The 12,811-nt window shown below is 46.7% G+C and overlaps 1 protein-coding gene across 1 annotated transcript in view; it reads right to left on the bottom strand.

Annotated features, from left to right (window-relative positions):
* Positions 1–5,312: 5,312 nt before the first annotated feature.
* The window catches only part of Gpnmb (glycoprotein nmb), a 32,570-nt gene continuing 25,071 nt past the window's right edge, over positions 5,313–12,811 (bottom strand). Inside the window, exons 8-11 of the mRNA XM_059256657.1 lie at positions 11,875–11,977; positions 10,792–11,000; positions 6,237–6,330; positions 5,313–5,791 (exon numbers count right to left, since the gene is read on the bottom strand). Coding sequence (XP_059112640.1) covers positions 5,638–5,791; positions 6,237–6,330; positions 10,792–11,000; positions 11,875–11,977 — 560 coding nt within the window. The 3' untranslated portion in view covers positions 5,313–5,637. The remainder of the gene's footprint in view (positions 5,792–6,236; positions 6,331–10,791; positions 11,001–11,874; positions 11,978–12,811) is intronic.

Genomic DNA, 12,811 nt, shown 5'->3' with positions numbered 1-12,811 from the left:
ATACCTATTTGGAGGTGTAGGGAGGCAGATAGGAAAAGATCTCAGATCCCCTGAGCCCATGAGTTTAAGGCTAGCCCAGGTAACACAGTGAGGTCTTATCTGGAGGAGGAGGGAGAGAAAAAGGAGAGGGAAGGGGAGAAGGAAGAAGGGGAGGAGGGAGGGGAAGAAGAAGAGAAGAAAGGGGAGGAGGGGAGGAGGAGAGAGAGAATAGTAAATCTTTACTATGGTTACTGAACTCTGCATTTCACATAATTGTTCTCCATCATCCTGACACTCTGTTTCCTCTCCTTGCCTCCTCTGCCTCCTTTTTCTTTCTGTGCTGGGAAGGAACCACACAGCCGACCTCGACTCTCCATTTTCTCCCCTAACCATTTACAAGTATAAAAACTATACTTTGCTTATGGGCAGGAGGGTGGCTTTGGCAGGGAAACTGGAATCTGCCTGATGTAGAAGAGCCTCTTGGAGTCCCTGTGGAGAAAGTTAACTGTCTTCACTTTCCACAATAGAGCATCAGAACCTAGGTGGCCTCCTCCGCCTCCGCCTCCTCCTCCTCCTCCTCTACCTCCTCCTCCTCCTCCTCCTCCTCCTCCTCCTCCTCTACCTCCTCCTCTACCTCCTCCTCCTCCTCTCCTCCATTTGATAGATGGGGGCAGAGATGGAGGGACAGACTTCTGTGTCCCTTGCTAGTGACAATATGAAGTCAGGCTGGAGCACAGGCCTCTCCATGCCAGCCCTATCTACTTTCTGGCTCTCATTCAATTCCAAGCCAGATTTTACAATTATCTCCACAGCCACAGAACCCTCCTGCACATGCTCATCAACAGATCCTCTCTTTTAAGGAGAGCAGAATTTATTTCATACAAACATTCAATGTAAGGACTCATTCAGCTCAAGTTCTGATGTTCGTGCTGTTCACATCTGTGCAGCTGTACTGAACAGTGCCGACGCACTGTGAGTGTAAGATTAGTCCAGTGATGGGAGACGCTCAGGGAAGTTAGGCACGGACCAAGAGTTGACTAAGTACTAAAACCACGTAAGTTCCAAAGGGCCTGTCTTAGTTACTGTTCTACTGCTGTGAAGAGACACCATGACCATGGCATCTCTCATAAAAGAAAGCATTTAATTGGAGCCTTGATTGCAGTTTCAGAGGGTTAGTTCATGATCACCATGGCAGGAAGCATGGCAGCGGGGAAGCATGGGGCCGAGAGCTTACATCTGATCCACAGGCAGACAGGCAAAAAGAGTGAGGTTGGGCCTGGCATTGACCCCTCCCCCATGACACACCTCCTCCAAGGCCACACCTCCTCCAAGGCCACACCTCTCCAAGGCCACACCTCCTCCAAGGCCACACCTCCTCCAAGGCCACACCTCCTCCAAGGCCACACCTCCTATTCTTTTCCAAACAGTTCCACCAACTGGGGACCAAGCATTTAGATATATGAGCCTATGAGGACCATTCTCATTCAAGCTACCACAGGCCCATGGAAGAGCTCTAAGGCAATTTTCATTCTAGAATCTTGAGAATAAAGGGATGGCTACTGGTGTATAAACAGAAGTTGCCCTTGCAGGTGAAGCAAAGGCCAGTAAATCTGGCCAGGCCCCAGGTCAGTGAAGTCAGATTGCCTGCCCAGTGACATACTATGCTGCCCAGTGACATTCTATACTGGTCTGGATCTAAGCTCCACAAACTCAGTCCCTGTATCTCTTATCATTTCTTTCTTCTCTCCTTGACACAAAGTCACCCTAGCATTTAATAAAAGATGATTAAGTGATCAAAATCAGTCTTTAAGGGGTGATCCTTAACAACAACAATAAAACCCTTCAAAAGATTACCCTCCCCTCCCCGCAACCAGGGTCCAACCCCAAGGAGGTCACCTTCATCCTCTGGATGACTGTCCATTCATCTGCTCTTGGTCACTTGAGGTTAAGAGTTTTGTGCATTCTGGATTTGACGAGTACTTTGAATGCACCCTGCAAACATCATGGAAATTGAACCCCAGGAAACCAATATTTATGAATGACTCAGAGGTGATCAGGATGTAGACATTTATAAAAGCCCTAGGAATAAGAGATTCCTGGAATAATTTGCTACCTACACACTCACTTTCCTCAGGAAGTTCCAATTCTCAGCCAACATCAATTATGCCATCCCACTGTCTCTTAGGCTGTTTTCTCCATCTGGCAGAGGATGCCCTTAGAAGTTAAATGACTTCTCGTCAGGATCACTTGGAAGACAGAAAGTGACGCAATCTACAGTTCCAGACCTCTTTCCTGCTATTCGTTAGATTAAAATTTGGTTAAATGGAGCTAGATAAAGGCGCAGACCTGTGGCCTTGGTGACGGTTATGAATTTGCTGTTCTCTGCTGCCCCCTGTTGATGGAGAAAGAGAGAGCAGATCCAAGCCTAATCTTGATTGCGTCCCAGAACCAGCAGGGTAAAGATCCTCAGCTGACTTCTTAGAAATCCAAATCATAGGGTCCCACCTTCACAAGACTGCCTTAGAAGTCCTGGGGCGTGTGGAGGGTGGCTCGGCAGTGTATCGATTCTGCCGCAACCTGAAATTGCTGTTCTGTTTTAGCTACTAATGATCCTGGCTCTTTAGTCATTTAAAAAAAAAAAAAAAAAAAAAAAGCCTCTCCCCACTGCTTCTGTCCTCGGGCTCAACATGCAGTAGGTAACATTAGGCTGTATCAAGAGTGCCTTTACCTTCATATTTTTTCCGTTGGTGGGAGTTAAGCCTAGGGCCACCTGCATGCTAGGCAACTGCCCCACAACCACCCACGCCTCTCACCTGCTCTGTCTGCATTCATTCTTGTCGATGGCTCTGTAGCAGCCCTGGGAGGTAAGTTCGAGAGGGACAGCATACCCATTCGACAGCTGAGACAGGGGTGGGGAAGGCTCCTAGAGTGTCATGGCACTAGGTCACTTGGCTTTAAGTGCCAGGGTTGGGTTCAGAGCCAAGGCTTCTGCATGGATGTCCATGCCCAGGGCTTCTTCAAGTGCTCTGCAGCAAGGTTCCTTTGTTGTGGGGCTGTCCTGCAGGTTTCAGGGTGTCCAGCAGCATCTCTGGGCTCTCCCCACTAGATGCCAGTAGCACCCCACCCTAGTTGTGACAACCACAAATCTCTCCAAACACTGCCAAGCACTCCCCGGCTGAGAGTCCCCGCCTTACAGCCATCACATAACTGGGTGGCCAGCAGTCTTTGCATTCTTTGGAGGCAATTTCCAAACAAAATGCTGCTTTTTGCTTCTAAGCCATCTAGGGTCCAAAATACCAGACTGAATGTTGGTTCCCTACAATGTCTCAAAATTAACGGTTATTCTATAATACCATCTAGTATTTGGCGGTGTATCCAGATTTATCCAGTTGTCCCTAAACTATTGTTCGTGGCCATTTCCCACCCCCATTAAGGTAGATCCAATCTGGACTCTTGGATCGTACTTCTTGCTGTTAAGTCTCTGCTGGTGTAGCAGAGACAATGTCTCGTGGGTCAAATGTGGCCCATCATGTGCTTTTGAAACAGGCTTCTGCTGGAAGATAGCTGTGCTCATTCAATGGTGCACCATCCCTGGTTCCTTTTTTTAAAAAAAGATTTATTATATATGTATGCCTGCAGGCCAGAAAAGGGCACCAGATCTCATTACAAATGGTTGTGAGCCACCATGTGGTTGCTGGGAATTGAACTCAGATCCTCTGGAAGAGCAGCCAGTGCTCTTAACCTCTGAGCCATCTCTCTAGTCCCCCATCCCTGGTTCTTATGCTACTGGTAACTTCTCATGCTAGCTGAGTAACTTTGAAAGAAACTAAAGCTCCACAAAGGCTAAAATATTTACAAACTTCATAGAAAAAGTTCATCAGCTTGTAAACTAGACCTTTCTCATTATTTTTATTTTAATTTAGAAATTTTTATTTATTTTTTTATTTTTTATTTATTTATTTATTTATTTATTTATTTATTTATTTATTTATTTATTTGGTTTTTCGAGACAGGGTTTCTCTGTGTAACTTTGTGCCTTTCCTGGAACTCACTCTGTAGCCCAGGCTGGCCTTGAACTTACAGAGATCCGCCTGCCTCTGCCTCCCAAGTGCTGGGATTAAAGGCGTGAGCCACAACCGCCCAGCTTTCATTATTTTTTAATATGATGTTGGCTGTTCAGAATCAAAGACAAAAAACCTCTTCTTCATCAGAAAAACCTCCCTTATTTAATTGAATTTCTTTTTCTGTGTTGGAAATCGAACCCAGGGCCTTTGTGCATGCCAGGCAACCATTCTGCTGCTGCCCTGCATTCCGGCCCCAAACTCTTATATTTTGATTATAAACACTTATACATTAAGTTTTTAAATTAAAACTTCATGATACACACACAGTTTTTGAGACAGGGTTCCATGTAGCTCTGGCTAGCCTCAAACTCACTATGTGGGTGAGGCTGGCTTTGAGCTCCTGGTCCTCCTGCTCCTCTCAAGTGCTGGGATTAAAGACACGAATCATGATACCCAGCTCTTAAAACAGAAAATATTGGGGCTGGAGACATGACTCGGAGATTAAGAGCCTTGATTGTTCTTGCAGAGGACCTGGTTCAGATCCCAGCACATACATGGTGGCTCAGAACCATCCTTAACTCCAGTTCCACACCCTCCTCCTCTGACTTTCATAAACACCAGGCACACATGTACACATACATGCATGAAGGCAAACACTCATACACAGAAAATAAATCTTAAAAAATTATGAGATTATTGCATCTTGGGTGGCATGAAAGGACTTTTTATGTGTTAAAATCATAAATGTAATTGAAAAGCGCTTCCCATATTTTATTTTTTCAGGAAGGAGAAAAAAGACTGTTATGTCTAACATATGGCACAGGATTTTATTTACAAATAGAGGTGAGATCCTGGATTATTTCCTGTACGATTTTTCATACAGAAACTGGTAGGAAAAGAAGTGACCTCCCTTAGAAAGCCATAGCACACGATTCCACATGTAGCACAGGACTCCCCATCCGTGGACCAGCATGTACCAAGAGCCAGATGTGCACAAAAGAGCATCAACTCTCATCTAAGACCAAGTCCCAGCATCATGGTTGGTGTACAGAAACACTAAATAAATGTTCTCGGCTAAATGAATGGATGAGTATGTCACTCAACTAGACAGGAAAAGTTTTCACCCTGATAGAATAATCACGTCAGCTTATTAAACTGTCTTTTTAATGAGTGTAACAGGCACACACACCATACAAAAAGCTTGTTTATCGTTCTGTTAGGAGCTCAGGCGGTTCCATGAGCTGGGATACAGTTAGATGGAGCCTGGGTTCATGCACATGGTTATGTGGAAGGTGGAGAAGCATGTAGTCTCCTCTCCCAGTTAACCTAGGACCTTCAGGAGTCTTCCCTGACTTCTCCCTTACTCTTCAGACACAATGTATCCATCCTGTTAACAGTATAAAAGCCATGACACAAATGGGAGGAAACACTAAGTCATTTCATCCCTTCTCTAAAATGCCATATTAACTAACCTCCGTAAACCACGATACATATTTTACAATAATCCCCGGACACGCGTTACCAGTCATGTGCTTCTGCGCAGCTCACGCACACACACTGGAGTAGGCTTCCGGTCAGAAACCAGGCTGAAGACTTAGGGCATGCCCGGCTTGTTCTGGAGCAGTGGGTCCTTCTCTCGGTTCCCCCGGAAGAACGGGGCTTTTGCATGGCTGAGGAACACACTCCGGCTTTTGCCTTTGCCCATCTTCCCGGGGCAGTTTCCTATAGACTGGTATGCCTTGTGTTTTCTGAAAACAAATGTGTTGGACAGGATTTTTAAAAACATCTTCAGCTGAACTAAATTCCTTTCTACAGTGTTTTTCATGCCAGGTGCAAAAGGGCTAACCATCCAACTCAGGCTGTCCCTCACAGAGCCCCAGCATCTCAGGGAGCACAGCTATTTTCTCTTCAAGCAAGAAGTGCCCACTTTGAGATTTTGTTAAATGTTAAGTGGACACAATTTTGTCAAGTTACTGACATCTGGCAGCACCTTCAGGATCAAAACAAACAAATCCAAAACCACAGTAAAATTAATAGGTCCCAGTTTGGTATTCATGGTTCAATGGATGAGTTTCTTCTCATACACAAAATATTTAAATTGGAAAAAAGAAAATGGCATGTTCGTATGGAAGAATGCTACTCGCGTTTGACTATCTGCTACAGAGATGTACAGTGTTAAAATCAGACACTTACTTGTAGAGCAGGATGGTAACCATGGTGACAAACACGGCCAGGCAGCCGACGGAGATCAAGGTACCATTCACCATTCTCAGAGCGGAAGCTGGGTCTTAAGGCAGAAGGAAAACCACGTGAGTCGCATTCCGTTGGAGGCCAAATGCTTGTGAGGCCGTTGAATATAGAAGGGAGCTATTTCAGAAGACACCACCGCATCTGGGCATTGGGTTCCCTTTCCCATTAAACGATACACAGACTGTGGTCGAGAGTAAGTGGACAGGCATGGATAAACGTCACAGTCTGGGGACACCCCCTCAGACACTGCCGAGCTGTTGGCATCTGGGTGCTGAGAGGCTCTTATGCTCCACTGTGCTGGCCCCCGGCCTCATCTCATGCTACGGGCCTCCCCCTGTGCTAAAAACCCTGGAATTCTGTGAAACCACCACGGCCCCTGCTGGGACCTCCCTTCCCTGTTCACCTCAGGTTTCCTCAATTCTGGTGCTATCCCAGCATTCCTGAGGGCACCAGTCAGCCCTTCTCTGTCACTAGCCTGCCTGCCTCTGCCTCGGCCTGGATCACATTGCGTCATGATTTCTTCCCATCTCTCTCCTGTAAGGACCACAAAGGCAGGGACTTCGTCTTCTCTCTCCTCTGTAACCAGCAAACCAGCCAGTTTTGTCTCCACCCCAAGCATATCCACTTGCTCTGTTGCCATCCCACCCACCAGGCCCACCTGGGAGTTCTCTTCATTGACTAACCCTACTCTTACAATGTCTCTCCACCATGTGCACGACGTCTGGTGGAATACTGCCTTAACTAGGCAAAGATGTGTTACATTTGTTTATGCTGTGAAATAGTGCTGTAACTGTGTAAAGGTGTGTTACATTTGTTTATGCTGCATTTGTTTAATTATGTAAAGATGTGTTGCTGTTTCTCCTTGCCTGCCTAAGGCACCTGATTCGTCTAATAAAAGGCTGAATGGCCAGTAGCTAGGCAGGCAAGGGATAGGCAGGGCTGGTGTGCAAACAGAATAAACAGGAGGAGAAATCTAGGCTTGAGAAGAATAAGAGAAAGAAAAGAGAAAGAGGGAGAAAAAGAGGGAGACACCTGGGGCCAGAAAGCAGGCATCCGAGAGCCAGCCAGTCACTGGAGGAAGCAGGAAAGTAAAACATGCAGAAAGAAAGGTAAAAAGCCCCGAGGCAAAGGTAGATAAGGAGAAACTGGTTAATTTAAGTTAAAGAAAAAAAAAAAAGCTAGCCATAAAAGAGCCTAGGCCAGGTCGAACATTTATAACTAATAAAAAGTCTCCATGTCATGATTTGGAAGCTGGTTGGTGGCCCAAAAGAAAAATGGTACATGCACGTGAGATCTTCTTACCTGCCAAGGTCTCACCCTTGTTTACAGAATGAAGCTTCCATGACCCTAACGGTGGCCTACATGTGCTCTCACTGTTTAAATTTAGGTCTTAGTCAAGGAGGTCCTTCACACGATGGCACCACTGAACAGCAAGACTTGCCCCCACACCTGACCTAGGCTGCTAACCACTGCTGTACCTCCCACTCAAGCCCACTCCTCTCCCTCCTCTGACCTGGTTTGTTTTCCTCCAAATGCCATCTTGTTCATTTGTTTACTGCCTGTGTTAATTTAGGGCTGATAGGTGTTCTGAGTTCTGACCTAACTGATAAGTGCATAGGTGAGTAAATGACCACCTCTTATGAGAATATTTTGTAAAAAACAAAACAAAACAACAACAACAAAAAAACAAAACACAAAAAACAAGGGGGCTGGAGAGATGGCCCAATGCTTAAGAGCACTAACTGCTCTTCCAGAGGACCCGGGTTCAATACCCAGCACCTACAAGGCTACTAACAGTAACTCCAGTTTCCAAGGGGATCTGCTGCCCTCTTCTGGACTTTGCAGGCACTGCACCAGTGTGGTACACAGAGGCATAGATAGGCAAAACAAACACACACAACACAAACACACATACACACACGAGATAAATCTTTAAAACAAAACGGCTGAGTTTCAGCCAATCACAAGCAGCCTAATTTACTGACTCCGGGCCTCAATGAGGAAGCAGTCCACAATGGCTGTCCCTAGGGTCTTGACAGCCTGTGCAGGGTGCTGTTCAACGGGGGCCTCCTTTGGGCTCTTCTGACTCCGGTGCTGCTCAGTTTGTGAAACTGAAATGGTCTAAATATTTTCTTATGACATGTTACTACTGCTCAGGAAACAATGGGTCTTCCTTGTTTTGTTCTTTAGTGTAGACTTCTATCCTGTGCAGAGATCTGCGCTGGACATTGAAGAGCACAGCTGAATGACTATCAATAAAAAGAATTTCAGCTAAATATCAGTGGGGTTTCTTTTGAACTATGAGTATTTCTGAAATTCTGGATTACAGTTTTTTTCTTCTGACTTTCTTATGTGTGTGTGTGTGTATGTGTGTGTGTGTATGTGTGTGTGTGTGTGCGCGCGCGCGCGCGCATGTGCATGTACATGGTTGTATGTGTGGGTGCAGTTGGGTACATGTGGAGATGAAGGACAACTGCAGATGTTATTCCTCTTTTTGAGACTGGCTTTCTCTTTGGCTTGGAATTTGGCCAAGCATGTTAGACTAGATGGCCCCAGAGCTTCCAGGAGTCCGCCGTCTCCACCTCCAACTGTACCTTTGTTGGGATTGTAGGTGAATGTCACCACTCCTGGCTTTTTATGGGGGTTCTGGTGATCTGAACTCTGGTCCTCTTGCTAGCAAGGTAAGCATTTTACCAACTGAAATATCCCCCTAACTCACTCACTATTTCTCTTTCTCTCTCTCTCTCTCTCTCTCTCTCTCTCTCTCTCTCTCTCTCTCTCTCTCTCTCTCTCTCTCAGATTTTGCAATGGGGCTATTCCCAAGCGGTCCTTGAACTTGCAACCCTCCTGTATCAACTTCCTGAGTGTTGGGAGTAGGCATGTCCTACCATACGCCCTCAAATTTCTCTCTCTCTTTTTTTTTCTTATGATGCTAGGGGTGGAACCCAGAGCTTCACAGCCTTACCCATGCCAGGGAAGTGCCCTACCACTGTGCTCCACCTCAGTTCCCTTTATTTGATTTTTGATAATGGGTTTAAGTCATATCTAAATTGATTACTCATTAGAACAAAAACCACAGGATACTAACAGTTAAACCCATAAACCTCACAGGAGCTCAGCGGTTTGCCAGCACAAGGAAACAAAATGGAATAAGCCAAGATTCTTTTCTTCTTTTTGGTTTTTCAAGACAGGGTTTCTCTGTGTATCCCTGGCTGTCCTGGAACTCACTCTGTAGACCAGGCTGGCCTTGAACTCACAAAGATCCGCCTGCCTCTGCCTCCTGAGTGCTTGGGTTAAAGGTGTGTACCATCACCGCCAGCAAGCTAAGTTTCTAACGGTAATTCTGAAAGACAGAACTGGGGCAGCTGAGACTCTACAGCTCCTGGAGGTCAGGACATTGAAACAAGAAGGCCACTGTATCGCTCACTCTCTTCCCCAGCTCCCTGGCAGGCTCCAGTGTACCCTGTCCTTAAGAGGCAGGATGCTTTTGCAACCTTGCAACTTTGTTCTTAGGCAGGTTTTAGTTATTGTTGTTTTCAGACAAAGTCTCACTTACTCTGTAGATTGAATCTCACTCTGTAGATCAGGCTACCTGTGTAGATCTGCCTGCCCCTGCCTCCCAGTGCTAGGATTAAAGATGTGATCCACCACACTCAGCTCTCTCACACTGTAGCCCAGTCTGGCCTTGAACTCATGATTCTCCTGCCGTGGGTGCCTGAATCCTAGGATCAGAGGTAAGAAACACCAAGCCTAACTCAAGGAGCAGTCTTCCGGGTGAGTGGGTGAGTTGGCTGGTACTGTCTCAGGCAACTCTTAGTAGACTTGAGGAAGATTTTAAAAAGGCCACATGGGAATCAGAGAGGGCGAGGTATCAACTAACTTTCTCATTTTTTTTTTTTTTGGCTTAGTCTCCGTGCCCTGGGGGGTTCTCCTGAAACCCTGGTTTCAGCCTCTCCTTTATGATTGCCATTTTGTTTGTTTTAACATTGGGTGTCCTCTGGAAATACAAACCTCTTGGCCAGTGCAGTGATGACATCTCAATCCCATCTCATTATCCCATCTCATTATCACTGGCCTGTGGTCTGGATGATGCCCTTTCACCGACAGGCTTATCTCTGGCTAGTCTTTCATCAAGTCCCTCCCCAGCACTGTGCTAAGTAGATCTGTGGTTAGGTTTTAATGCTAGTTCTTTGTTTTTGAGACAGGGTCTCTCTATGTAGCTCTGGCTGGCTAGAACTCACTCTGTAGACCAGGCTGGCCTGGGACTCATAGGGATGCACCTGTGTCTGCCTCCCGAGTGCTGAGATTAAAGTGATATGCCACCATGTCCAGCTTAATGCCAGTTCCTAAATCCTTATTAACAAGAGTTCAAAGAATCTTGCTGTGAGATAATCATTGCTAGTGAAGCCTTTGAGGGCTTTATTAAGATTGGGTGTATATTTCTGCAGTAGGAAATGCTCATAAATTTATAAACCATTTTATAAATACAAATTATTACCTTTGCCAGGGATAGAGATCAGGGCGCTGGTGAGGGCCAGGCTTGTCTCATCACCCAGAGTGAAGTTCACACAGTACGTGCCAGACCCATTGAAGGCTCTTCTCACAGACAGCAGGCACAGCTTGTCCACAGCCACAGGACTGCAGACCCTGTTCTGAGCCATCTGGCAGGTGGGGTCAGAGATGATGGTACAAACTTCCATGGGAGTGCTGTGATGTGGGAGCAGGGTGAAGGCGCACAGATCACACGAGGGGGAAAAGAAGGCAACGTTTTTGGTGGCATCGAGAGGTTCTGCTGTTTTTGAAACAGGGTTTCACACTGTTGGCCACCCATGGTGATCCTCCTGCCTCAGTGCCTTAACAGCTAGGATTCTAGGCATAGACAAGACACTGTGCATGCCTCTGTAATAACAGTTTTAAATGAGGGCTTTTTGCCGACTGCGCTGCTCCCCCCCCCCCCCCCCCCGCCACCCGCCCGCTTTTTTTTTTTTTTTTTTTTTTTTTTTTTTTTTTTTTGAGACAGGGTTTCTCTGTGTAGCTCTGGCTGTCCTGGAACTCACTCTGTAGACCAGGCTGGCCTCAAACTCATTGAGATCCACTTGCCTCCACCTCCTGAGTGCTGGGGTTAAAGGTGTGCACCATCACCACCACTGCCTGGCTCCCCCTTTTTTAAAGACAGAGTCTCATGTAGCCAGGTTGGCCTCAGACTCACTATATAGTTAAAGATGGCCTTGAACTTCTGATTGTCCAGCCTCCACCATTAGAGTACTGTGATTACAGGCATGTACCCCATGTCCTGTTTTATGCAGTGATGGGGTTCGAACTCAGGGCTTTGTGTGTGTTAGGATGCACTCTGCCCTGCCCCCTCTTTATTCTTTATTTTGAGAGAAAAGCTCACTATACAGCCATGCTCTCCTGCCTTACTTAGCCTCTTCACTGCTGGGATTACAGACATACACCACCTCTCCTACACCCAGTTCCTCTGAGGTTTCTGACATGTAGGATTTTGATGACTAGTGGCCAAGCCCTTTATGCAGGCTTGGGGTCCTCACTTGGCCTTCCTCTGGCACGCTGCTGTACTTACGCCCCTTTGCAGGTCACAGTGAAGTCCATCAGGGGGTTGTCAGGCCGGGGCATGGGCACTGGAACGTCTGCTATCTGGACGACATTGACTTCTAGGATTCCCTCTAGTTAAAACAGCCACCACAGAAAAATGTTAAAATACAACAGAAACCAAGGGAAGCCTCTCCGCCATAGACTCTTTCTGTGTTGAAATCCCAGCCACATTATGGTGTGAGGGGTCAAAGCCTCTGTTGGAAATGTGATCAGCGCCCTTAGGGGAGAACTCAGGAAGCCCCCTTGTCCCCTCTGCCATGTGAGGACATGGCAAGGGGGTGGCCTTCCATGAACCAGGAAGTGCTCCTCACCAGACACCAGATCTGACATCCAGCCTCAGAACAGCAAGCAGTGAACCCCCACTGTTTAAGGCCCTCAAGCCTACATACCTTCTTACAGAAACTTAGACTAAGAGATGCCCCTTAACAAATGAGAAGGAAAAATAGAGACAGCCTTCTTGCTAAACAGAAACCCACCAAACATGGGAATTTATCCCCAGAGTTTTGCATTCATGTCCATACAGTATTTTCATAGTCACATGGACCTGTTCTGCCCACTGAGAGTCTTTTCTCTAGAGTCTGATGTTTGCAGAAAGTAGCACCCCTTCTGGGGGATATTTAGGAAAAGGTGACTGGGCACTGGGCAGATGCTGCCCCCACGCTCACAGAGTGACCACCTCCTGGGTCACAGGTGGCTGATGCTGTCCCCAGAGACATTGCACAGCTGGAGTTTCTAGCTCTGTCTCCAGATACATGGATGTCCAGGCTGGGCTGTGGAACCACCTGTTTTCTCTGCTGGGACCTTGGGGCAGGACCTGAAGTGTGCAGCCCTGTGGCTGGCCTGTTCATTCCCCTTTACAGGTAGACAAGAGTGACTTTGTAAGTCACAGTGGAAGCAGTGGGCAC

The sequence above is a fragment of the Peromyscus eremicus genome, chromosome 3 (genome assembly GCF_949786415.1).
Source record: "Peromyscus eremicus chromosome 3, PerEre_H2_v1, whole genome shotgun sequence".
NCBI classification, from domain to species: Eukaryota; Metazoa; Chordata; class Mammalia; order Rodentia; family Cricetidae; genus Peromyscus; species Peromyscus eremicus.
Note: the sequence above shows the minus strand (reverse complement) of the source record. Positions and strands in the feature narration are given on the sequence as shown.